We start from the raw sequence: 25,965 nt of genomic DNA, 5'->3' as shown, positions 1-25,965 counted from the left end.
GGCGCCGGAGCTTTGTGTGCGCCCGCGGGCCCAGCGCGAGCCTCGGGGCGGCCCAACTTTGCGGCGCCTGGCCGGCTCTCGAGCGGGGCCTGTGAGGCGTGGCTGGGTGGAGGAGGCGCTTGGGGGGGCGTGGGGCTCCTCAGCGGGCGGCGGAACGAGCAGCGCTGGACAATGAGCTGGGCAGCTCGGCGCGGCGGCCACTTTTAGCTTTGGGCGCGGGCGGGCCGGCGCTTCCGCCGCTGAGGGGCCCCACCTGCGAGAAGAGGGAGGGATGCCGGAGCCAGGTGTCCCGGCGCTTTAAGGCCCATCATAGTCAGAGCTTCCTGCGCTGGTCCTCGCCCTAACGCAAGGCTCCCTGGAACGTTTTTATTTTCTTTTTTTTGTGGGGAGCCCGCGGAGCAGCCGCTATGGCCAGCACCAGGAGTATTGAACTAGAGCACTTTGAGGAGCGGGACAAAAGGCCGCGGCCGGGGTCGCGGAGAGGGGCGCCCAGCTCCTCCGGGGGCAGCAGCAGCTCGGGCCCCAAGGGGAATGGGCTTATTCCCAGCCCGGCGCACAGTGCCCACTGCAGCTTCTACCGCACGCGGACCCTGCAGGCCCTCAGCTCGGAGAAGAAGGCCAAGAAGGCGCGCTTCTATCGGAATGGGGACCGCTACTTCAAAGGCCTGGTGTTTGCCATCTCCAGCGACCGCTTCCGGTCCTTTGATGCGCTCCTCATGGAGCTCACCCGCTCCCTGTCCGACAACGTGAACCTGCCCCAGGGAGTCCGCACCATCTACACCATCGACGGCAGCCGGAAGATCACCAGCCTGGACGAGCTGCTGGAAGGTAGGAGGGGCGGGCACCGCGCGGCAGGTGCGGCCGAGCGCGCCGGCAGGTGCAGTGGCTGCGGGCCCGCGCGCACCCGCCCCCCCCGCGCAGGGGGCGCCTGCCGAGTGCTTTCCAGGCAACCGCGGGCGTTGCATGCTTTTGCGTAGGTTCTGTGTGGGGGGCGCCTGCCCGTACTTATGGACTTTCCTTCTCGAAAGATTTACCTTTTTCAAAAGGGGAGGGGGGAATTCTAATGGTCAGAAGCAGATTTAGGCGTTGGTGGCATCTCTTGAGATTGGTGAACTTATTTATGTTGAAATGCAAACTATTTGAAAAAGTGGCTTTCCCGTGAAGAAACTGGGCATTCCCATAGTTAATGAGCTGTCTCTTCAGCCCTCTGAGTAGACCCTAGTGTAGGCACTTGTGGCGTTCCAAGGTTTGGGATCCTGTTGTACCCGTTCTGCTCAGAAGCTATGGTTGTGAAATGCTTTAGGATTGCTTTCCTGGTTTGGCTTTCAGCAGAAGAGTTACTTGAGGTCAAAGGGGTGATCCTAGCCAGCAGATCTCAACCTTGGCTCCGTCTTGGATCACACTGGGGACTTTAAAAAATACATTTAAGAATACCTGGCCCCCACCCTCAGATTACGTGATGTAATCTGGGGGTGGCTTGGGCATCTAGAGTTTCAAAAGGTCCCCAGGTGATTCTAATGTGCAGCCAAGATTGAGAACCACTGTGTGAAGGGGTTTTCCATATTTGGGTGGAAATGAGGTGAATCTTGCTTCCTCTCTACTGAGATTAGCTAGTTAGAATGATAAGAGGCCATTGGAATCAGCAATTGGGACCTATTATGTATTAGTAGTCCTGGCTTGTTAACCGTGCATTAACTCAGAGGGACTGAATATGTTTGGTCATTCTTAATTCTTGCAGTATTTTCTTGCAGGAAGAAAAACAGTATTTCTAGTAGTTAAGAATCTGTTTCCAGTTCTAATCAGCACCCAGAAAGACCAGACAGAACCGAAGAATATGCTGACTGCATCTTTACATAGTTAGCACCCATGCTTCTTTCTTAACGCATACACACATTCCATGTAGTCAGCAATATTGGCTTGCTGGGGGAAGAAACTGAACATCAAGCCAGGCATTTTTCTTATATTTTCTCAACATGCTTTTATATTATGTTTTCAAAGCATTATCTCCATTTTACAGATGAGGAAACTTAAGCTATGTGCCTTGTCACACAGGCCTGCAACAAGCACAGATGCTGTTACATCTACTGGGGTTCATCTCTAGTAAGTTAATATATCACACTGAGGAGTCCTGAAAGCAGTTGAGTTTCTCTATTGAGTTTCCCTGCCCTGGCTGGATGACAACCCAGCCAAAATTAAATTCTCTTCACTTTGCGTGTGTGTTTGTGGTTTCACACATTCTCTTGTTCAGTTGTGTGTTTTGGTTTTAAAGGCATCTGGAGGAGTATAAATAAAATGAAGATACAGTGTTAAAAGGCCTAATTGCTTTTCTTAATCATGTTAAATACTTTAAAGCAACATTTGTGTAGATATTTCAAAACTGAGTAACCCGTTTGCTGCTGCCCTTGAGATACTGCTCCTCATGTGGTCTGTGGAGGGTTAACGGTTTTAATATCCTTCTCTGAAGTAATGTTGACAATTTATTCGCCCCGTAAAATTAATGTACTTCAAAGATGAATATCATCATAGGAAAGATGATCAAGATAACAATTATGTACATTAATTAATGAGAGCACACATTAATTGTTTTGAGTCTGTCACTGCCCAGAGGATGCATGGCCCACTGGGTCTAATTCTCAGACTATAGTTTCAAGTACAAATTGATGGTTGACAAATTTCCTTCGAATCATTCATTCACTGATGTTTGGAGGATGGAGATTTGGGAAAAACACTATATGTAAAATCCAAATTATACCACAATATTATATATTTATCAAATATTTGCACAACAGATGTTTCTATAACTTCGCCCACTTGTTTCAAGCAATTTTTAATATAAAATTACTGCAGAAGAAGAAAACTTGAGCACTTTTTTTGTCAGAATTTTCTCTGATAGTGGATCTTTGTCTAATTTTTGAATTTCCCACAAAATTAGTGGAATACCCTGTAGTGATGCATTTCTTCAGAAAAGAAATAACCATCGTATTTAATATCAGTTATTCCAGAATGTAAATAGTTTCAACTTTTAGTTAAAATCGTGTAGATTTTATTACGTATATTTATTTATATTGTGTAGAAGAACTAACCAGCTATCTGTGAAGTTATTTGCATTGGTAAAAACAAGCTCATAGTATTGCCAAAGTTGTCAAAATTGGCTTTTTATTTTATCTTGTTGATCATTTTTAATAAGGATTCTCTTAGGAAGTATTTTACACCATTATGATTATTTTTTCCTTTGCCTCTTCCATCCCTTGAAATTGGTAATTTACACAATGTTTTTTCTAACATGTCTTTAGTGAAGAGTAGAAAGTGATGACTAAAGATAGCAGGGCATAAACACTCATTCAGAGCCACAATCCCATTGAACTCAGATGACAAAAGAAATTTGCATGGTCCAGATTTTTTTTTCTTCTGCCCTTGACCTTGAGAGTCTCTGGAGACTAAAAGCTGTGCTAATGTTAGCTGTCATGCCTCCAGCACTACACTAAACTAACCGGCACCTTTAATTTATTGATTTACTCACCCTTGCTGGATTAATTTCACTAAATTGATGCTGTGCATTTCTGTTTATTCTTTAAAACTGGATGGGACCTCCTCTCGCAGGAGGACTGTAATGCATAACAGTCAATATTGGGAAAATCAGGTTGAGCTGTCTGAAACCATGAGCCTGTGGAGCTCGGAGTATCTCTAATCATCTGAGGGTGTCCAGATAAGCATTCTTAAGCTCTTGTTCTGGGCTGAGGCAGAACTCCTAGTCCTAGTTCTGCTCCATGAGTCTCCTTCCCTTCTGAGCATTTTGCCTATATTTGTAAAATTTTGATGTCCCCAGGAGATAAAAACAAGGATATAATAGAAACAATGCCTGAGCAAGTCAGGATCACTGGGTTCTACTGGCTGGAATTTGAGGGAAATTTCACCTCTGTTCTCTGGCCTCAGTGTCCTTTTCTGTAGATTGGCAGATCACCTCTCTAAGTTATGTCCCTTCTAGTCTAATAGTATGTGTCCTGTTCCTACATGAGTGATTATTTGTGGACTGTATGATGGTCTGGTATACGTTTCCCTAGCCAGAACCTGTCTTTTAGAAAATTGATTAGGCTGCACATGTCCCGCCACCAAGCAAGGAGTGGGGTGTGTGGCTCTGATGAGGTGCTTGCTAAGAACCAAAGAAATTAACAGCTACCTGTCTCTGCCTCTCTCATTCCAAAGCAGAATGTCATTTTATGTTATTTCTGCCTTTTACCCATCATAAACAGTAAACAAGCTGATTGAATTTTTGGCATGTGAGAGAATTTTGGCTATTTTGATAAGTGATTCTTTCATTCTTTCGTTGAATTAACTTGAACATTTAAGAAAAACAAAGTTGTAAAGAAGTCAAGCACCTGAAGTTTCTGGCATTCTCCTGCTAGACCTGGTTTCCTGCATCTGTTTGGTTAGATCATTCTCTTTGAAGGTGTTAAATCAAAATACAGTTACTGAGAGAGTTTTTAAGTGAAAATAAGTCTCTATAAGAACCCAAATTATACTCAGGTTGTTTTGTTTTGTTTCTCCCTGATAGATTTTTATAGTAATAATAGAAACTGAGCTTTTAGAACTTGTTATGGTGAGGAGGAAAGAAACCTGAACCCATCAGTAATAAGATATTTGCACGTGGAAGTCAAAAGCAGTACACATTAAGTCATATTTGATGATAGGACATGGCAGTTTAACATTGAATCTTATGTCTGCAAAAGCCTTTTTTACCTGCCAGAGTCCTAGATTCTTCAAGGCCCGCTTCAAATATTACCTCTCTGTGAAGTCTCTGTCCAGACCTTTTGGGCAGTTGGTCTCAAACAGTTGCTGATTGAGGGCTTACTGTGTGCTAGACATTGTTCCACATGTTGGGGGTACAGTCTCCTCCCTCAAGGAGTACATATTCTATGGGGAGAGACAGTCAACATACACCCACACACAAGATGGTTTCAGCTAAAGTGCTGTAGAGGAAGTGGTAATGAGATGGGTCAGGAGGGCCACACTGGCTGGATGATGGATGGAGAAGGCTTCCCAGAGGAACAGACGTTGGAGCCAAGCAAGGACTAAGGTCTAGCTTATTACTCTTTCCTCTGCTTTCAGCATTTTTCTTTATCTGTATTATAACACTTAGCTTCGTAGTTTGATTAATGGTATATCGGGTATGTCTTTTGCACTAGACTGAGAGCAGCCTGAGGTCAGGGATCTTGGACATGCAGTAAATTCATTGAATAAATGATCCAGATGATGACTTTACCTCTCAGTCCCTTGGTTGTCAAAGAAAGTGTGAATTAAGCTTGAATGGGTTTGTTCCAAGATATTTGTGAAAATAGGTATTTCGAAAAATTTGATTATATTGTAGGTAAATCAAAGATTTACTAGTTGGAGAAATTCTGTGCTAACTCACCATTGTGGAGGGAATGACTCTTCTGTAATACTTTCTATAAATCTGATTGTCCTTTTCACTTCATTTCCTTAAAACAAGGAAAATCAAATGTGCTATAATACAGCTGCATAATCTCTTTCCAGAGGTAATGGGAAGAAAAAATTTCATTTGAATAAATAATTCTAAAGGATTGGGGGAAGAAAGGGAGTATGTGGAAGAGTTAGGGTGTGACACAATGTTAACTCTGGTATTTGTAAGAAAAGATCAATATCATGAGGTTTTAAACTATAAAAATAGATATTTTATGGTCCTGTGATATGAAATAAAGGAAACTAGATTCCCTTGGGCAGTGATTGTCAAACTGCTTTTTTCATCGCCTATGGAGCTGAGGGGGTTGCCACATGGTCTGTACCTGCTGGCTTGGTCATTTTCTCCTCATCCCCACCTACCTATGCTATCTGTTTTTATCTCTTCCACTGATAAAGTAAACCACTACCCTAAAAATTAGAGATCCTGGGCTGAGCCCGTGGCGCACTCTGGAGAGTGCGGCTCCCGCTGCGGGTTCGGATCCTACATAGGGATGGCTGGTGCGCTCACTGGCTGAGCGCAGTGCAGCCGGTCTCAAAAAGGACAAAAAAAAAATTAGAGATCCTGGGCTGAGCCCGTGGCGCACTCTGGAGAGTGCGGCTCCCGCTGCGGGTTCGGATCCTACATAGGGATGGCTGGTGCGCTCACTGGCTGAGCGCAGTGCAGCCGGTCTCAAAAAGGACAAAAAAAAAATTAGAGATCCTTGTCTTCTTGGCATTGCTACAATTTATTAGATGTTTTATGTGCAGTAGTTGTGTGAGATACTTTACATATTTCATCTCATTTAACTCTTGCGATACCCTGTGAAATATGGCTGCTTTGTCTTCCCCATTTTACAGATGGGGAACTGAGGCTCATAAAGGGTGAAGAAGTTGCCTCCTTGCACCAATGGTGAGAGGTGGGGCTAGCACTTGAGCTCTCTTTCCCTGGCTTTTGAATTTATGCAATCTTCACTGTTACATTCTACCACCTGTGAGGAAATGGAGTCCATTCTGTGGGTGGGCCCTTTAGGAAATGAATAGATCGTGAGAGCAAAGATCTCATGCAGGAGATTAGTGCCCTTATGAAAAAAACCCTAGGGAGCTTGTTTGACCATTTGACCGTGTGAAGATGCAGTGAAAAGTCACCTTCTATGAACCAGGAAACAGCCCCTTACCAGACACCAAATCTGCCAGTGCCTTGATCTTAGACTTCTCAAACTCCGAAACTGTGAGAAATAAATTTGTTGTTGATAAGCTATCCAGAATATGGTATTTTGTTGTAGTAGCTCAAATGGACTAAGACAAGCCTCTATCACCTTTAATTTCATTGATCTAGAGCAATGCTTCTGGGGGTGGGAAAGGAAAATTATCTTGGTTCTGTCTGGATCCACATCCCTCTTTAAAAGTGGTCCAGATATTGTGATCAGATGTAGTTACCTAGATTTACATGTAATTCTTATAACACCTTAGTAACATGCAGGAGTATCCTTTCCATAGCCTATCCTCATGAAAGGGAAAATTACAAACCCAGTGAGGGTGGGATCACAGTTGTCTTATTTATCCCTTTATTTCATGCAACACATTTCTGGCACATGATGTTGGTTGAATTTTACTTTTGTGCCATATATAAAGATATTCTAATGGGTGGGAATAGGTGTGTGTAGGGGTTTTAAAAATCTTTCTTAGTCAAGATAGCCGACAGTTGGCCAGATTTGCAGAGGTAGAATAAGTTCATGTGAAAGGCAAATAAATATTCCTTGTGCCTTCATATTTCAGCTTTTATGTAAGTTTTTCTTCAAGAAAGAAGAGCAGTATATTTATATTTTAACATTTTAATCAATTTCACTAGTGTATGAGATGAATTACTTGATTTTTCTCTTCGGACAGCTATCATGACCAGTTTCTTAAGTTTTTATTGTGTATGAGTTTAAATCCCAGGATTATTCTAAGCCCCCTATTATTTTTAGTATCTTCTTTCAGTTCTCTGCCATAGCTCAGGCTTAGTTTTATTCATCTTTAGCATTTACTCTTATTTCAAGCATTGTTTTTAGCAATTTTTTTTAAACATTTTGTTTTAACACGATTTGTTAACTTTTCAATCTATGTGTCAGAAATATTTTAAGGCTAGAATTTAGGTGACTATTCTTCATTCCTTAGGACATACTATAAGTTTTGTCTTAATCCAGAGTATTTTGTCCTGTTTGCCATGTTTTCTACAGCTTAAAGCAGAATACTAGTTATATTGTAATTTGTCAAAAACTATAGTTTTTGTTGTTCTTTGTTTGGTTGTTGTCGCTTTCTTTTTAGATTGAATTAATTACCAGCATTTGAAAATAAGAAGATTTTACTTTCAAATGTCAAACTTTCACTTTCTTCAGAAAAAAATTGAGGCTCTGGCCACACTGGGCCTCCATTCGCACCTGGAGCTGAGTTCTGACTCCCATTTGTATTAGAAGCATGTTCTCCAGTGCACACCCCTTCCCGTTGATTACACTATAACATTTACTAACATCTCAAAGTGACTAAAATAAGCTTCAGTTATGACCTACTATGTTACCCTTTGTTTTATGTGTTAAATTATAATTATTTTATAATCAAAGTATATCACAGTAAACATTTAAAAATATTTTCATTGATTTCTCTTCCCTCACTTCCTTCACTTTAGTTTGTTAATCTTTAAATAATACATTTTAATTTTTTCTCAAAGGCAGTGATTGATGTTCTCTTTCCCAATACCCTTGCTCATCATCTTGGTCTACTAAGAGTATTTTTCCGCACCTGCTAAAGAATCAAAAAAATAGAAAAAAGGAGTTATAGAAGCTTGCTCCTGGTTATACTGATGTTCATCGAGCTTGTGTGGAGAAAGAACTTGAGTCATAGTCCAATGTAAACTCATCTCTTACTAGTTTAGTGATCAAGGCCAATCTCTGGGGTTCCACAGGAATCTTATAATGTATGTAAAACCTTAGCGGAGTCCTAGCATGAAGTGGCTGCTTGATGAATGGTAGTGGTCTTCAGCATCTTACAACAAAATTTGTGTCCTTGTAATTTCTTCCCTTTAATTCTAGAGGCACCATTTGGAGCTACATAAGGCTCCTCTCCTACTTCTTTAGATGTTTTGAGACAGTGATTATGCTTTCCTCTACCATTTTCCCTTCCTGCCCATTCCCTAAACATCATCACCTCTTTTTTGACAAACATCTGGTTTCTTTTTCTTTTTTTAAGATCTGTGCACTTTACTGTATAAGTTCTACCTCAGTAGAAAAAAAATATAGAGTAAAAATATTTGACATTCAGAACTTTTACAACCTACTTTTATCTTCTCAGACTTTCTAATCAACTTTTCACATGTAATATTAAGCTAATTTAAAAATACCTTGGTTAAATATCTTTTTGTTAGTGTAGGCTTTGTAGGTGTTTTAGGTTTACAGAAAAGTTGAGCAAAAAGTAGGGACAGTTCATTTACCCCCCAACACGCACAGTTTCCCATGTTATTAACATTTTACATTAGTGTGGTATATTAGTTACATCTGTGAGCCAATATTGATTCATTATTATTAACTAGAGTTTACATTAGGGTTTCCTCTTTGTGTTGTACAGTTCTATGGATTTTACCAGATGCATAAAGTCATGTATTCAACATTTACAGTATCATACAGAATAGTTTCACTATTCACTAAAAATCCTCCATGTTTACCTATTCATGCCTTCTTCCTTCCCTCCTCCCCTGAAACCCTGGCAGTTACTTTTTTTTTTTTTTCCCCTTCCATTGCCTCAAACATTTATCCTTTCTTTGTGATGGGTACATGACAGATTCAAAAATCTGTTATAGCTAATTGAAAGTATATAATGTATTAATTATAGTCACCCTACAGTGCTGTAGAACGTAAGATCTTATTCTCCTATCTAGCTGTAATTTTGTATCTGTTAACCTCTCATTTTCTTGCCCTCCTCATCCCAGAATCTGATAACCGTCATTCTGCTCTCTACTTCCATGTGATCAAGACAAACATCTGGTTTCTAAATCCATCCTCACTTGCATCGTTCTCAATCACTTGCTTAAAATTAGGTGCTAAGTTTTTCTTTTAGACTCATAGCAAGACTAAACATAGAAGGATGTTGTTTAGGAGGAAAGTGTTAAGCAAAGGTCTCCAGGAGTTGGGGAAATTCTGAGGAAAGTTTAGATGATGAGCCAATTGAAGGACTGACCCTATATGCATTACACCCTAGTTTATTTCCAAATATTATTAGGTGTGGTCCCATTTCAATTTGAAGGTCTCTCTCTTTCTCAATACCTTAAGATTTCTTAAGTGTTTCTCAAATTTTAGCAATGTTTGGGCCCCTGAAAAATGAAAAACAGTATAAAAATCCAAAATTCAAATTGCAGAAGCTCAGTATCACCTTAATTACTTTAATTACATTGTCACTTAAACATTTATGAATATAAAAGTAGGTGTGCTTCAAAAAGATGGAAAGATATTCCATGCTCTTGGATTAGAAGAATTAACATTGTGAAAATGTCTGTACTACCCAAAGTGATCTACAGATTCAATGCAATCCCCATCAAATACCAGTGACATTCTTCACAGAAATGGAAAAAACAATCTTACCTTTCATACGGAAGAACAAAAGACACCAAATAGCCAAAGCAGTCTTGAGCAAAAAGAAAAATAAAGCCAGAGTCATAACACTACTTGGCTTCAAATTATACTACAAAGCTGTTGCAACCAAAACAGCATGGTACTGGTATAAAAATAGACATTCAGACCAGTGGAGTAGAATTGAGAACCCAGAAATCACTTCTCAGGCTTATAGCCATCTGATATTAGACAAAGGCAACAAAAATCTGCATTGGGGAAAAGATTGCCTCCTCAACAAGTGGTGCTGGGAAAACTGGATATCCATATGCAGAAGAATGAAACTAGATATGCATCTCTCACCATATACTAAAATCAACTCAAAATGGATTAAAAACCTAGGTATAAGACCCGAAACTGTAAAATTACTAAGGGAAAATACAGGTGAAACACTTCAGCAGTTAGGTCTGGGCACAGGCTTTATGAGCATGAGGCCAAAAGCACAAGCAGCAAAAGAAAAAATAAACAAATGGGACTACATCAAACTAAAAAGTTTCTGCACAGCAAAAGAAGCAATCAACAGAGTGAAAAGACTACCTACAGAGTGGGAGAAAATTTTTGTCAACTATGCATCTGACAAGGGACTAATATCCAGAATATACATAGAACTCAAGCAATTACATACTAAAAAAATTAATGACCCAATTAAAAAATGGGCAAAGGAGCTGAATAGATATTTTTCAAAGAAAGTCATACAAATGGCCAACAGATACATGAAAAAATGCTCAACATCACTAGTCATCAGGGAAATGCAAATTAAAACCACATTGAGATACCACCTCACTCCAGTTAGACTGGCTATAATCAAAAAGACGGTGAATAACAAATGCTGGCAAGGGTGTGGAGCGAAGGGAACACTACTGCAGTGTTGGCGGAACTGTAAATTAGTACAACCACTATGGAAAACAGTGTGGAGGTTTCTCAGACAACTACAGATAGATCTTCCTTATGATATGATCCAGCAATCCCTCTTCTGGGTATATATCCAGAGGAATGGAAATCATCATGTTGAAGAGATACCTGCAGTCCCATGTTCATCGCAGCTCTGTTTACAATAGCCAAGATATGAAACCAACCTAAATGCCCATCAATAGATGATTGGATAAGGAAACTGGTATATATACACTATGGTATACTTCTCTGCCATCAAAAAGAATGAAATACTCCCATTTGCAACAACATAGATGAACCTGGAGAAACTTATGTTGAGTGAAACAAGCAAAGCACAGAGGAATAAATAAGGCATGTTCTCACTCATATGTGGAAGCGAAGAGAGAAAGGAAGGTAGGAAAGAAAGACCACAGTAGTGCCGTGATCCAACAGAGGGAGGGAACATTCCTAGGGCTAGAAATTAGAGTTGGGGGAGAGTGGGAAGGGGGGGAGGTTGGGGGATAATTGGGAGGGGACAAAGGGTACAAAAGTAATTTCTGGTAATGGATATGCCCCCAGTATGAATCTGGCCTCCACATCATGGACAGGAGCGGGGACAATCAGCTTTGTATCTCATGAATATTTGTACTAAATAAATAAATAAAGTGTGCTTATGCATGTAGATCTTGCATACCAATGCAACGCATGCAGATTGACAATGTCAATGCTAAAAAAACTGCATAACCAATAAAAATGTAAGATAGCAACATAAAGCCACAGATACTATTTGCTCAAACTAAATTGGTGTTCCTAGTGGTAATGAATGCTGAGTTCAGTATACTGTAGAATGCCATATAATGAGTCATTGTTGCACTGCTAATGAACCTTTATTCCTACAGAGTAAAATTATGTCCTCTGGCTTTAACTTGCTGTGACCATTTCTTTTACATATACTTCTCTTTTTCCTTATTAACTCCTGACAAAGTTATACAATTTGATGCCAGAAGAGTTGAGGCTATGGACACTGAGTGGCGTGACTATACTTGCTTAATTTAGAAGTAGTCATTCAAATATTCCAGAAAAGAATGATATAAACATTGTTTTATCATCAAAATAAAATTAAAATTCCCATAGTGAGCTCTTATGGGCTGTAGAATATGATTGGCCCAGGTATGAGCAGAAAAAAAAAAAAAAAAAAAGAGATCGTGAATGTAATCTGTAGGTTTCATCCTACCAGGAGATTAGATACAATTTCTTTCTCAGTGGTTGAGCTATATGGGTCAGGAGGTAGGATTTTTGTTTTTAATTTTAGCTAATTTCTTTGGTCTTAAGTTAAACTTCTCCTAAATTTCAATGCTTAAACATGGACTTGTGGATATACCTCTTTCTTCATAAATATTCAGATATTCAAAGTAGCTCTTGTACCCTCTTTTTTCAGTGGAAGGTATCATAGACCATACAGCTGGATGTGACTTTAGGAGATGATTTGATTTAGGCACTTGCCTTCAGATGTGTTGAAAGAGTGTTGGTCTTATTTTGTGTCCCCAGCCCTGCTTTCCAAGAAGAGCTGTTATGTTCATTTTGTGAATATGACAATGATGGTCCAGAGAAACAGTAAATGAGTATACAGTGGGAAGAACATCTAGGCCAGAGCAGCACATTGTTTGTTACTCTACTAACTCCCATAAGTTTAGATTCTGTGCAGTTTGGCTAGGAAACACAATTAAGTTGTTTGCCACAGCAGAAAAATAAATCAGTCTTACTTTTCCTCACCCAGTATTTTTCTTAACCAGCTGGGTGTGGGAACTTGTCTGTGATATGCTTCAGATGGAGATATGCACATTGGATTATAGTCATCTCAGCATCTCACAAATGCTGTACTTGATGAAGGACATCATATCATATTGTAGATGCAAACGTACCCAAATATATTTACCTTGGTTACATTCTCTTGGAATTAATTTTTCTCTTAGTTTTGGAAAATAGAAAAAAAAATTAGGTTCCTAAGATTTTGCTGATACTAGACCTACGGTGTCTGCCCATATTTACTTTTCTTTCCTTTCCTTTTTGTCTTCCCTCTTTTACAATACCGTATTTGTGTGTGTGCATATGTCCCCTTTGCTCTATGCTTGAAGAGTTGTTACTCTTTAGACTTGTAAAGAAGTTTTCCTTTTCATTGTGGAGTTTAGTGCTTGCTTCCACTCCAAGAGTGAGGTATAATCTCAATGTCCATATTTTGTACAAGTGAATTTCTGCCACAAATGTCAAGATAATTTGTAATTACGAACTAGTTAGCGATGTTAAGTAGTTAATGTAAATACTTTAACAGAGGTAGATGACTTTAGTAACTGACAGAAAAGTAGGCTAAACTTTTGTTTTAAAATTTTCCAACTATATAAGATTGTATTTATTTGTTGTTTCTAACAGTAACTTTTTTATTGTGCTAAGAATACTTAACATGAAATCTACCTTTTTAACACATTTTTAAAAGCACAAATATAGTATTGGAGCCATAGGCACAATGTTGTATAGCAGATCTCTAGAACTTACTCATCTTCATAACTGAAACTTCATATCCATTCAACAGTAGCTGCCCATTTCCCCTTCCCTTCCACCCCTGGAAACCTCCATTCTACTCTATGATTCGACTATTTTAGATACCTCATATAAGTGGAATCGTGCATTATTTGTCCTTCCGTGACTGGCTTATTTCATTTAGCATAATGTCCTCCAGGTTCATCCATGTTGTTGCATATGGCAAGATTTCCTTTGCTTTTTAAGGCTGAATAATATCCCAATGAATGTGTAATATCACATTTTGTTTGTTCGTTCATTGCTGGACATCTAGGTTTTCCATATCTTAGCTATTGTGAATATGCTGCAATGAACATAGGAGTGCATATATCTCTTCAAGATAGTGATATGAATTCTTTTAGATATATACCTAGAAGTAGAATTGCTGGATCATATGGTAGTTCAATTTTAATATTTTGAGGAACCTCTACCCTGTTTTCTGTAGCAGCTGTACTATTTTACATTCCGACCAGTGTTGTACTAGGGTTCCAGTTTCTCTATATCCTCTCCAATACTTACCCTCCCCCCACTTTTTTTGATAATACTCATCCTAACAGGAATGAAGTGATCTCATTGTGGTTTTGATTTGTATTTGCATGATGATTAGTGATGCTGAACATCTTTTTCATATACCCGTTGACCATTTGTATGTCTTCTTTGGAGAAATGTCTATTTAAATCCTTTGCCCATTTTTTAATTGGTTTGTTTTTTCAAAACTGTTATATATTTTAAATATATATACTTACATATTTTGATATGGAAGGATAAAAATCACATCTTTTCAAGATGCAGAATACAGAAAAAACATTTGACAAAATTCAATACCTTTTCATGATTAAAAACTCTCAAACTAGGTATAGAAGGAATTTACCTTTACATAATAAAGACCATATATGAAAATCCCACAGCCAACATCATACTCCATAGTGAAAAACTGAAAGCTTTTTCTCTAAGATCAGGAAAAAGGCAAGGGTGCTCACTCTTGCCATTTCTATTCAATATATTACTGGAATTCTAGCAAGATCAGTTAGGTAAGAATAAGAAATAAAAGGTATCCAGATCCAAAAGGAAGAAGCAATAATCTGTTTGCAAATGATATGAACTTATATGTAGAAAACCCAAAAGACTCCACAAAAAAATTGTTAGAACTAATAAATTCTGTAAAACTACAGGATACAAAATCAGTATACAAAAATCAGTTGTGGACATGTACAATCAATTATGTTTCAGTAAACAAAAAAAGTAAAAACCCACAAAAATCAGTTGTTTCTATACACTAACAACGAACTATTTAAAAGGAAATTAAGAAAACAATTCCATGTACAGCAGCATTAAAAAGAATATAATGCTTAGGAATAAACTTAACCAAGGAGGTGAAAGACTTGTACGCTGAAATCTACAAAACATTGATGAAAGAAATTAAAGACACAAGTAGTAGAAAAGACAACCCTTGTTCATGAATTGGAAGACTTAATGTTGTTAAAATTTTCATATCACCCAAAGTGATTTACGGAATCAGTGCAATCACTGTCAAAATCCTGGTGGCATTTTTTTACAGAAATAGAAAAAAACAATCTTAAAATTCATATGGAAACACAAAAGATCTCAAATAGCCAAATCAATCTTGAGAAAAGAACAAAGGTGGAGGTGTCACAGTTCCTGACTTCAAAACATGTTACAAAGATACAGTAATTAAAACAGCATGATACTCGCATAAAAACGGAGAAATAGAACAGAATAGACAGCCACACACATTTGGTTAACTAATCTTTGACAGGGGTGCCAAGAATACACAGTAGGAAAAGGACAGGTTCTTCAACAAATGGTGCTGAGAAAACTGGATTTTTACATGCAAAAGAATGAAATTTGGACCCTTATCTTATCTTTAAGTGGGTAGAGAAGTACAGTCCTCCTGTGAGCAGTAATATCTTCCACAGATTTAAAAGTGCCAAGAATACACAGTAGGAAAAGGACAGGTTCTTCAACAAATGGTGCTGAGAAAACTGGATTTTTACATACAAAAGAATGAAATTTGGACCCTTATCTTATGCCATACACAAAAATCAACTCAAAATGGATTAAAAATTTAAATGTAAGAGCTGAAAGTATAAACTCTTAAAGGAAAACATGGAAAAATTTCATGACACTGGTCTTGGATAAGAAACCAAAAACACAAGCAACAAAAGCAAAAATAGACAAGTTGGGTTACATCAAACTGAAAAGCTTCTGCACAGCAAAAGAAACAATCAACAGAATGAAAAGGCAACCTACAGAATGGGAGAAAAATATTTGCAGGCTATATGTCTGACAATGGGTTGATATCTGCTTCTGCACAGCAAAAGAAACAATCAACAGAATGAAAAGGCAACCTACAGAATGGGAGAAAATATTTGCAGGCTATATGTCTGACAATGGGTTGATATCTAACAGTAAATTGAGATTTTAAATGTGGAGGGATTATTATGATTTAGCTGTTAGAAACATACATGTAAATATGAGTATTCACACACATATTCCATTGATTAAAAGGCATTTTACATTTATTGGACTACAAAGTGACCTAGACTCTTGATGTTTTAATGATCCGAAGTGAAGAAAAAATTGGTAAGTATAAGTTATCCCTCATCTCCTACCTTCCCAGGGTTGTTCTATGTAAACAGCTACACTGTCTGTTAGAAACATACATGTAAATATGAGTATTCACACACATATTCCATTGATTAAAAGGCATGTTACATTTATTGGACTACAAAAAAAAAAAAAAATCCTATTTTGAACAGAGTAAAAATGCATAGCTGCTAAGCACATGGTTCTTTCATTGTCTTTACTTATCAGGGTTGTTCTATGTAAACAGCTACACTGTGCACACATTTTACCTGGAAGAAATGCACATCCAAACAAGGAAATGTTTAAGTTTTTTTTTTGAAATATGCATATTCTTCATATCTTTAACAAACGTGTTTTGAGTACCTGTTGTATAACAGGTACTGTGCTAGATGCTGGTGATGTGAACAAAGTATACTCAGTTTTTTGAAGAAGCTTCCAGTGTAGGCAGTGGTTTGTAACCAGGTACTGTTTTCAGAGTCACTTATGAAATTAAAAAGCCTTACCCATGTGTTCAGCTCCCACCTTCCAGTGACTGTTTCAGTTGAAGTGATTCTGTTTCAGTTGAACTGGCGTGAGGCTTGGGCATCTATACATATGCAGCAAAATCATCTGATTTTTAAAAGAAATTTTCCATTAAGAACCACTGGAAGAGACAGGTAAGGAATACATTATGAGAAATTAATACATTGTAAGCTTAGGGTACAAAAAGAGCACCCAAGAGTGACACAATTTAAAAATTTTTATTTTTAAATTATTAAATATAACTACATAAAGTTCATAAAGCACACGTGTACCGCCCAATGAATTATTAAGAAGAGAACACTGGCCATTTCAAGAAATAAGAGTATTGCTAGCATCTGAGAAGCTCTCCCTGTGTCCCTTACCAGTTACAACTCTTCCCTCCCTCAAGAACAGTGGCCTGACTCTTTTGCTTTTCTTTTATATTTTTACTACCTGTGAAGGCATCTCAGATCAATATAATTTTTTCTGTTTTGAATGCTATAGAAATTAAATCCTACTGCGTGTATTCTTTTGTCATCTTTTGCTCACCGTTGTTTATAAAATTCATCCAACTTGTTGCATGTAGTTCTCCTTTGTTCATTATCATTACTGTGTAGTGCTCCATTATATAACCACACCACAATCTATGTATCCAATCTCCTGTTAGACATATGGATTGACACTCATCTTTAGTTATTGAGCAATACTCCTATGAGTATATGTGTGTATATATATTGTGCCTATGTGCATGAGTTTCTCTAATACGTTTTCCTGCAGTGGATTCCTGGATCATAGGATGTGTATGTTGTTAACTTAATACTAGATATAATGCCAACCTATTTTTCTTAAATGATTGAGCCAATTAAAAATCCTTTTAGTGTATAATAGTTCCTATTGCTTTACCTTTTGACCAGAGACAACTAATTTTGATGGGTCAGTAAAAAAGAGGCAAGGGAGGCGGGGGAGGAAGATTATTTCAGGCATATCAGAAGGAATGAAAATAAGAGGAAAGAGTTTGGAAGGAAATTGCAAATATACTTGTATGACACTAGGAACCTGTGGGGCAGTGGTGGGAGATGAGGCTGGAAGTGTGATGCATTGAAGAGTTTGCCCTTTATTCTAAGGTTACAGAGAGGTAAAAGACATCAGATCTACATTTTAAAACACTTTCTGTGACAGCTATGTGGAGGATGAGGTATGGATAAGGCCCAGATATTAGGGGGTTTACTCTAATTCAGGGAGAAATGAGAGAAGGCAGAGTAGAAGGAGCTGGTTTCCAGAGGTGTTAAGACCAAAGTCAGCAGTTTTGCCAATACTATTGAATGTGGGGAAAGGGGACAAAGAAGCAGGAGTCTTGGTTTTTGCTTAGGTTACTGTAAAGGTGGTAATTTCATTTAATATATTGGCCAATTTAGGAAGAGGAGAGTTTGAGATCAGAGTGGCGATAATGGAGAGTTAAGCTAGTTTTGGACATGTAGCATGTGAGATACTCATAAATTAGAAATGTTCTGTAAGTGATTTGAACTCAAGGGAAAGTTCTAGGCTGGAGATTCCTCACTGTTTGACTAAGCTGGAGATTCCTCACTGTTTGAGTCCTCAGGGTGTAGCTGGTGATTGAAGCCATGGGTGTGAATAAAACTGCCCAGAGAAAGTCTAAGGAGGATGAGGGATGTCTGGATAAGTGGGGAAAGAGGATCCTGAAAAGCAGACTGAGAAGGAGCAACCAGAGAAGCAAGAGGTAAACCAAAAGAAATTTGATCATGGAAGCTAAGGGGAAAAGGGGTGGAAAACAATTATGACTGGTGTTCCTGCCCCTCAGAAGACACCAGGTGAAGTTAGACAGAAAGATGTGCTTTGCATTTGGCAGTTAGGAAGGAAGGGCTTGGGGATCAGGGTGAGCAATGCCTCAGCCAGTAGAGTACAGGAGGTAGAAGCGGTGCTGCCGTGGCTTAAGAGCAAATAGTGGGTGACAACGTGGAAACAGCGCACAAGGACTGGTAGTGAATGGAAGCTAAAAGTATATGAGGCAGAGTGGGACAAAGAGTAAAGGGAGAGGATTTGTGTGTTTAAGGTGGGAAGTACTTATAATCCTGTAGAGGGAGCTGTCTAGTTACGTGGAGGAGAGAAAAACAATGGCCCTGAAGCCTCAGCATGAAGGAGGGAAGGACCCAAATTCTGGTAGAGGGACTTTGAATAGGAGGGGAGCACCTCTATCACTGAGAACAGAGCGGAGGTGGAAAAATTGGCACAAATGGTGGTAAATGTGTAGGGATGAACGTTTTTGGAGAGCAAGAAATTAGAGTTCTTAGCTTTTAGTGGCCTCTTGCCTATTGGAGGCAGTTGATCTGGTTGAAGGGGGGTGAAAGTTAATGGCCTCCTAAGCACATACCCATGTTGTATTACGTAATTGTAGACAGTTTGTCAACCTGCTAAATATGAAGTAATTCAGTGTGTCTTAGAACAGATGTCAGTGGTAAGAAGCCATAGCCATGCCACTGGAAAGTCCTAAAGGAAATTGGAGACTTTCTTTTCCATACCATCCTTGAAAATAGTTAAGTTAAATAACCACCTTGCTTTTCTGTTCATCCTCTTTCTGTCCAGAGAGCAAAACTCTCTTTGTATGTACTATTCCCATGACCAGAATTTGCAAAATGGTTTCCCCCCAATCAAAGAGCTGGAAGGGAGGGTGGAGGGAGAATGAATATGTACATATGTAACTCAATTCTCTTCAGCCAGAGACCACCAAGAACATACCTTTAGTTGAACAAGTTGGCTTTATTACTCATTGTAGTAAGAACACACATTATAGGATACCATGGGGCATCCCAGTATGAGGGTATTAGAACCTATTATAGGATTTGGGCTTTGGGTAATTTGGGGGAGGATCTAAGGAAGCAGGGACTTTCTGTATGGGTGCTGTCAGAAGGCAGGGCAATTCTATGACAGGATATCTCTATAAGTCTTACAGAAATGGCAGACTAGATGGGGGGAAAAGCTATCATTGGTAAAGAAGTGGCAGTCACTCATTTACTGCAAGAGGGGGATGTTTGGTATTGTGGGTTGCATAGTTACCTTGTTTTTGTGTCACTTTATCATAACAAAGTCTCAGAGTGACTTCATTTGGTATAGATAGTCTGCAATTATGCCCCGCAAGAGAATAAACTGGCCTAACTCTGCCACATCAGCTTGTAATAATATTGAGGTCTGGCTATGAAAGTCAGATCAGTTCTGGACCTCAGGGACTGGTTTATTTTTCATATATTTATACATGAAAAAATACATACATATGATACACACTTATGTCCTAGTTTAACTCTAATTTTTTAATGAGAGTTTAGCCTTTCCTAGTTTTAGCAAGTACGGTTTTACCAAGTATTGGCAAAAGTTAAAAAAAAAAAAAACCTCTCATAATCTAGTACTCTATCAGTATATTAAGACTCATTACTTTAGGATGTACTTTAGCCATGTCAGTAGCGTGAAATGTACTACCATTTGGAAAACACGTTATGTTTCTGGGGAATGAGCAGAAAACAGAAGATTCTTGCATTGATCCAGGTGGGACGTGCGTGTTGGTAAGAGCAGAGAGGAGGGAAATTTTTAGAAATATTTAGTAGAGTGGGCAGCAATATTTTTGAAGGGGAGGGGGACGTTCTCCTCCTATGGCTGCTGTGGGGGCCCTCCTCCCCATTTACCTGCCCTTGACACTTTCACTTTGGAAGACAGGAAATTAAAACAGAAAGGTCCTCTGAGAGATCATCTGGTTCCATTTCCTCCTTACACAGACAGGGACTGAGGCATGGAGAGGAGATGTGAACTTCTCATAGTCATGCCCTGAGTCCACCTCAGTTCCTCTGGGGTGTAGGAGGAGGGAGGAAGAAAATGGTTTATAGCTTTGAATCAAAACTCCTTCTCTCCCTTCAACTGCTCTGTGATTTTAGCCCAAATAATTTTTTTCTTTTTCTTTCTTTTTCTTTCTTTTTTTTTTTTTTTTTTTTTTTTTTTTTTTTTTTTTTTTTTCTTTTTTTTTTTTTTTTTTTTTCTTTTTTTTTTTTTTTTTTTTTCTTTTTTTTTTTTTTTTTTTTTCTTTTTTTTTTTTTTTTTTTTTCTTTTTTTTTTTTTTTTTTTTTCTTTTTTTTTTTTTTTTTTTTTCTTTTTTTTTTTTTTTTTTTTTTTTTTTTTTTTTTTTTTTTTTTTCCTTTTTGTCTTTTTTATTGACCGGTACGGGATCGCAACCCTCGGTGTTGTGCCCATGCCGCGCTCAGCCAGTGAGCGGGAACCCGTCACCACATGGGATCCGAACCCTCAGCGGGAGCACCGCCACGCTCTCAAGTGGCGCACTCTCCAGTGCGCCACCGGGCCGGCCCTCTTTTTTTATTTTAACATTTACTTGTACATATTTATGGGGTAGTGTGTTGTCTCAATACACGCATATGCTGCATAATGATTCACTTAGTGGTAGATAGCATAGTTTTGTACCTGTTAGTTCACCATTTCTCCTCCCCCTTGCCCATCCTCCCCTCCTGACCCTCTGGTAACCATTATTGTACTCTTTACTTCCATGAGAACCACCTTCCCCCCCCCCCCTTTAAGATTAGAGTGGACAGAACTTGATGTCAGGATGTAGTAGGTAGGGAAGCCAGAAGAGTGAAGGATGACACCTAGGTTTCTGGCTTCGTAAAGTAGGAAGTGATGCTTTCCTTACCAGGATGGAAGAAAGGGGAGAGCCACAAGTTTGCAGGGGAGTAACAGATCTTAAACAGGAATCCCTACAGTAGCATGAATCTGGGTGGAGGGAGGCTGATCAATCAGTCTTGTAGGTGCCTAGTATCTAACAGAGAATGATAATTTATCAATTGGTTAACATCAAAAGCAGTAACTGCCCAGGGAACCAACATCTTCTTTTGTCAGCATATTCTCTCCTTGCAGGCAAATCTGTGTAAATGACAAAATTATGATCAGAAGACTGATCTGGGTGGGGACATAACAAGGGAAGCTAGCTTGTGTATTTTGGTAGCTATTGTCATCTAATTATGATGTCAGTACTTTAGGGGTTTATGTGCCCAGAATACAGAAACACAGGTCTGACCCCCAAACATGTCCTGGACCTGTGTGCTGAAATGTTGGGTGCCAGGGATACCAAAGTGGGTTTCATATCATGTCATCACCTAGCATGAGAGCTGGTGTGTAATAGGTCCTCAGTGCATATTGTAGGAAAGAGTCTGGACTTTACAGAAGATCTGTTATTCGTGTCTGCCATGAGTGTTGGGAAGGGGTGAGGCTGTTATCTTATAGGCATTTGCTAGCCTGGTTCAAAACTTTACAGATTTATTATAGAACTGGTCTACAAGTCTTTAATAGAAGGGTTATGAAGGGAAGAAGGGACATAGGGAGGGGGAATTAAAATTTATCTGTAACTGCACACAAATTAAGGGGCTTCCTTTACCTGTTTTCATTCTGACATTCTGAACCCATGTAAGGAAACAAAATGCAGACCAATTTAAAAAGCAGCTCTCCTGGTTGATATGTCAGCTGTGCAGAGACTGGTTGATCCAAGAAATCTGATGTATTAAATTTGCTCTTGTATTGTTTCTTTTTGCCATTGTTTTTTCTCTTTTTACATTGGAAAAGGCTTTTCTCCAGCTAATTCTCCCTGACTTTAAAAAAAAAAAAATTACTTTCTCTTGCTTTGATTCCTTTTTTCTTCAATCATAGGTAAAAATAGTAAGAGCTTTTCAATGTGGCTGTTTCTATAAAGTTAAAACAATAATTGTTTATTTTTGCCCACTAATTCAATGTGATGTATAGTTCTGTTGTATTAAATTGATACCTGTTTTTGTAATTGTCATTTCCCCAGATGATCATACTGTGAAAAATGTTTTAGATAAACTTATAGAATGAAAAATCTGTAAATGGTAGTGATTGGGCTAGATTTCAGATTACTGGTGTAGAAGCAGTGTTAAAGCCTGCAATTGGTTCCCTAGTTATCTTGGGCAGTGCCCTAATTATACCTCTCGGTAGAAGATATTGCTACTCTTCTAAAATCGTTTTTGTATGTCTTATCTCTTACTGAATTATTCATGTACCTTTGGGAGTCTCTAAATTTCTCCATTAATCAGGATTTCAAGAACATTGTGATAACAGTTAAATACAGTATTGATGTTAATAAGTTTTCCTCAGGAATTCCTGTCACTATTTTTGTTTTGTTTTAAGCATTTATAACATTTAAGGCTCATATATGATTATTATGTTAAAAATGAGTATGTGAAAAAATAATGGATTCCTTCCGAGGAACAAGATATCTTAGAGATATTTTATAAGTTGTATGTCAAAAAGTCTAGACTAAAAGAATTGGGTGACTTTTGAGTTTCCTGAAAGAAAAGTTATAGTATCTCATATATAATTTTGGAAATTCTGGAACTTAAAAAATTAGTAAAAATTGATTTGATAAGCCAATTGGCAAATAGTATAGCTTTTATGTTGTACTTAATAAAAATTAAGCAGAAGGCTTTATGAGTAATGAGTATATCATTTTAACTACTTAATATCCTTTCCCATTTAAGTAGACATAGAAGAAGTTGTCTAGTTAAATTTACATTCTTTAAGAAAAAAATGCTTGAGGTATATTTCTTTGATTTGCTAAAACTCTTCCTTAATTTTTTGCTGTGCTTCATTAATTGAATGAATAAATGATCCTATAACTGAGTATAATTCAGTCAGTTATGTGAAGGTGTAGTGATTATTCTTTGATTAGGACTAAAATCTATAATAGAGGAAATATTTTTTAATTTTTTATATGAATATATTATTTTGTGATATAATTATTTCTATCAGAATGAGATTTTTTTTCTTTTTTACTAAATTAGTTACTAGGCTTTTATAGCTAGAATTCAGCTGGTTCAGCTACTTCACCTTACAGGTGATGATATTGAGAAGCAAAGTATGGAGAAATGAGTTATCCAAGGTGACACCTTTGGTCAAAATAAAACCCAGACATCATTCTTGGTCTTGGTCCAGTGCTTTGCACCCTGTAATCCATGTTATTCTCTCAAAATCAATCTAGATGCTATTTAAAAGAAAGGGAAGAGGGAGAATGCCACAGGAAAAGGGCCTACATGCCCTTTCAGTGAACCTGTTAAGTTTAGGAGTTCATTTAGTCTCCAGCATCTGTTTTTCAGACCAAATGCTTCTGTGGTGGGGATGATCATGCTAATAAAAGTAATTTTTGTTTTTTAGGTGAGAGTTACGTGTGTGCATCCAATGAACCATTTCGTAAAGTTGATTACACTAAAAATATTAATCCAAACTGGTCTGTGAACATCAAGGGGACAGCAAGAGCCTTGGCCACTGCCTCCTCTGTGAAAAGTGAAGTAAAAGAAAGTAAAGATTTCATCAAACCAAAATTAGTGACTGTGATTCGAAGTGGAGTGAAGCCTAGAAAAGCTGTGCGGATCCTTCTGAATAAAAAGACTGCGCATTCCTTTGAACAGGTCTTAACAGATATCACTGAAGCCATTAAACTAGACTCAGGAGTGGTTAAGAGGCTCTGCACCCTGGACGGAAAGCAGGTAAGATGCTTCTAGCCCCCAGCTCTTCATCTTACTTCTAAATGCACTATACCATGGTGGTTACATATGCAACAATAGAAATGTAGTAGTCCAGTAGACATTCTAGTAGTCCTAGCTGAGAAGTACGTGTGTATATTAGCCTTTATTGTGAAAAATAAAAGCGATTAACATTTTCCCAAATATCTCAAAAGTGGATGTAGAGAGAAGCCTATCATGTAGAGAGAAACCTTTTGGTTTATTGGAATGGAGAATGTCAATTTCTGAGGGAAAAGTATAAGTTGAGGAAGCGCATCCTACATCAAGTGGGATGTTGTCTATTTAAGAATAAGAACTGCTGATTAGTAAAGTCATTATGGGCTTTTGTATCACTGGAGGCAAAACTAATGGTATTTAACATTTTTAAAAAAGTTTTCTTTACCACTTATATATAATATGAAAAATTCATTTCAAAAGGAAATAGTTTTAGTAGGAATGTTCATATAAGTTTCATAGGAAACAATGGATGTAATTAGTCAGCATTTTTGAAAAATAAACACCAATTGTCAAGGAAAATGCAAGTTAAATTGTGGTAACAGGACTAGTGGCTTAGCTCAGTTGGTTAGAGTGCAGTGTTACAACACCAAGGTCAAGGGTTCAGATCCACGTACCAGCCAGCTGCCAAAAACAAGCAAACAAAAAAGTTGTGGTAACAATATATCAGGGAATCTAATGAACCAAACAAAATTGGGCAAATTGCAAAAACATGAATGGCAGTTATATAACCATTGACTTTCACCACAATCAGATTATCATTCCTAAAAAGAAACATGTGACTTCTAAAGTGTATTTTCCCTCAATTTCCATAAAGTTAAGTTGTTTATATTTATGTTGTATTAAGGATTATAGTTTAAAATATTAAATTTGCTTCTTCATTCCATTTTGTTTTTCTCCTCTAACATAATTTATTTTGAAGAGTTTGGCTCTTGTAGTACTAAGAATAAATAATATAAAACACTGGAGCTATGTCTTTTGGAAAAACACAATTAAAGTAGTTTCTAGGGCCGGCCCGGTGGCGCACTGGATAATGCGCCGCTTGGGAAGCGCGGCGGCGCTCCCGTCCGAGGGTTCGGATCCCACATACAGACCGGCTCCCGCTCACTGGCTGAGCGAGGCGCGGGAGCAACGCCGAGGCTTGCAATCCCGTTGCCGGTCCCCGGTCCGGTACGGGGGCAACACTGAGGGTTGCGATCCGTTGCCGGACACAAAAGACAAAAAGACAAAAAGACAAAAAAAAAAAAAAAAGTAGTTTCTAATTTTTCAAGACCAGATCTAGTTACTAGGGTGTTTTATGAAACATTAACAAAATTTTAAAAATATGTTCTAAAGATTCCAGTAGGTTATGTGAGATTAGAATAACTTTTCTAATTGATCAATGATTAGAAGATGTATACTTCATAGCAGCCTGACCCAAAATAGGTTCATAGTATGAATGAAAATGGACACTGTACAATTGAGTTAATAAGACAGTATAACACAAAACACCTTAAGAGTCTCTCTGTAAGTAAGTGAAAATAAATTAGACCCACAGGAAAAAAAGATTTGATGCCCGGTGGCGCACTGCTACAGTGCGCTGCTTGGGAAGCGCGGCGGCGCTCCCGCCGAGGGTTCGGATCCCACATATGGACCGGCCGCTCACTGGCTGAGCGAGGTGTGGGAGCAACACCGAGGGTTGCGATCCCATTGCCGGTCACGAAAAAAGACAAAAAGACAAAAAA

The 25,965-nt window shown here is 38.4% G+C and overlaps 1 protein-coding gene across 7 annotated transcripts in view; it reads left to right on the top strand.

Moving 5' to 3' along the window:
- Positions 1-238: 238 nt before the first annotated feature.
- Positions 239-25,965, top strand: part of DCLK2 (doublecortin-like kinase 2) — a 150,681-nt gene continuing 124,954 nt past the window's right edge. For 6 of the 7 annotated variants that reach the window (XR_551287.1, XM_008583518.1, XM_008583517.1 and 3 more), the window contains exons 1-2: positions 239-828; positions 23,880-24,211. Coding sequence is in view for 6 of the 7 variants with exons in the window: in XM_008583518.1 (XP_008581740.1) it covers positions 408-828; positions 23,880-24,211 (753 nt within the window). In the remaining variant the exon portion in view is untranslated. The remainder of the gene's footprint in view (positions 829-23,879; positions 24,212-25,965) is intronic. The other variant, XM_008583515.1, reaches the window with a different exon arrangement.

Source organism: Galeopterus variegatus, unplaced genomic scaffold, assembly GCF_000696425.1.
Source record: "Galeopterus variegatus unplaced genomic scaffold, G_variegatus-3.0.2 Scaffold2950, whole genome shotgun sequence".
NCBI lineage: Eukaryota > Metazoa > Chordata > Mammalia > Dermoptera > Cynocephalidae > Galeopterus > Galeopterus variegatus.
This window is presented reverse-complemented; position numbering and strand designations above follow the sequence as displayed.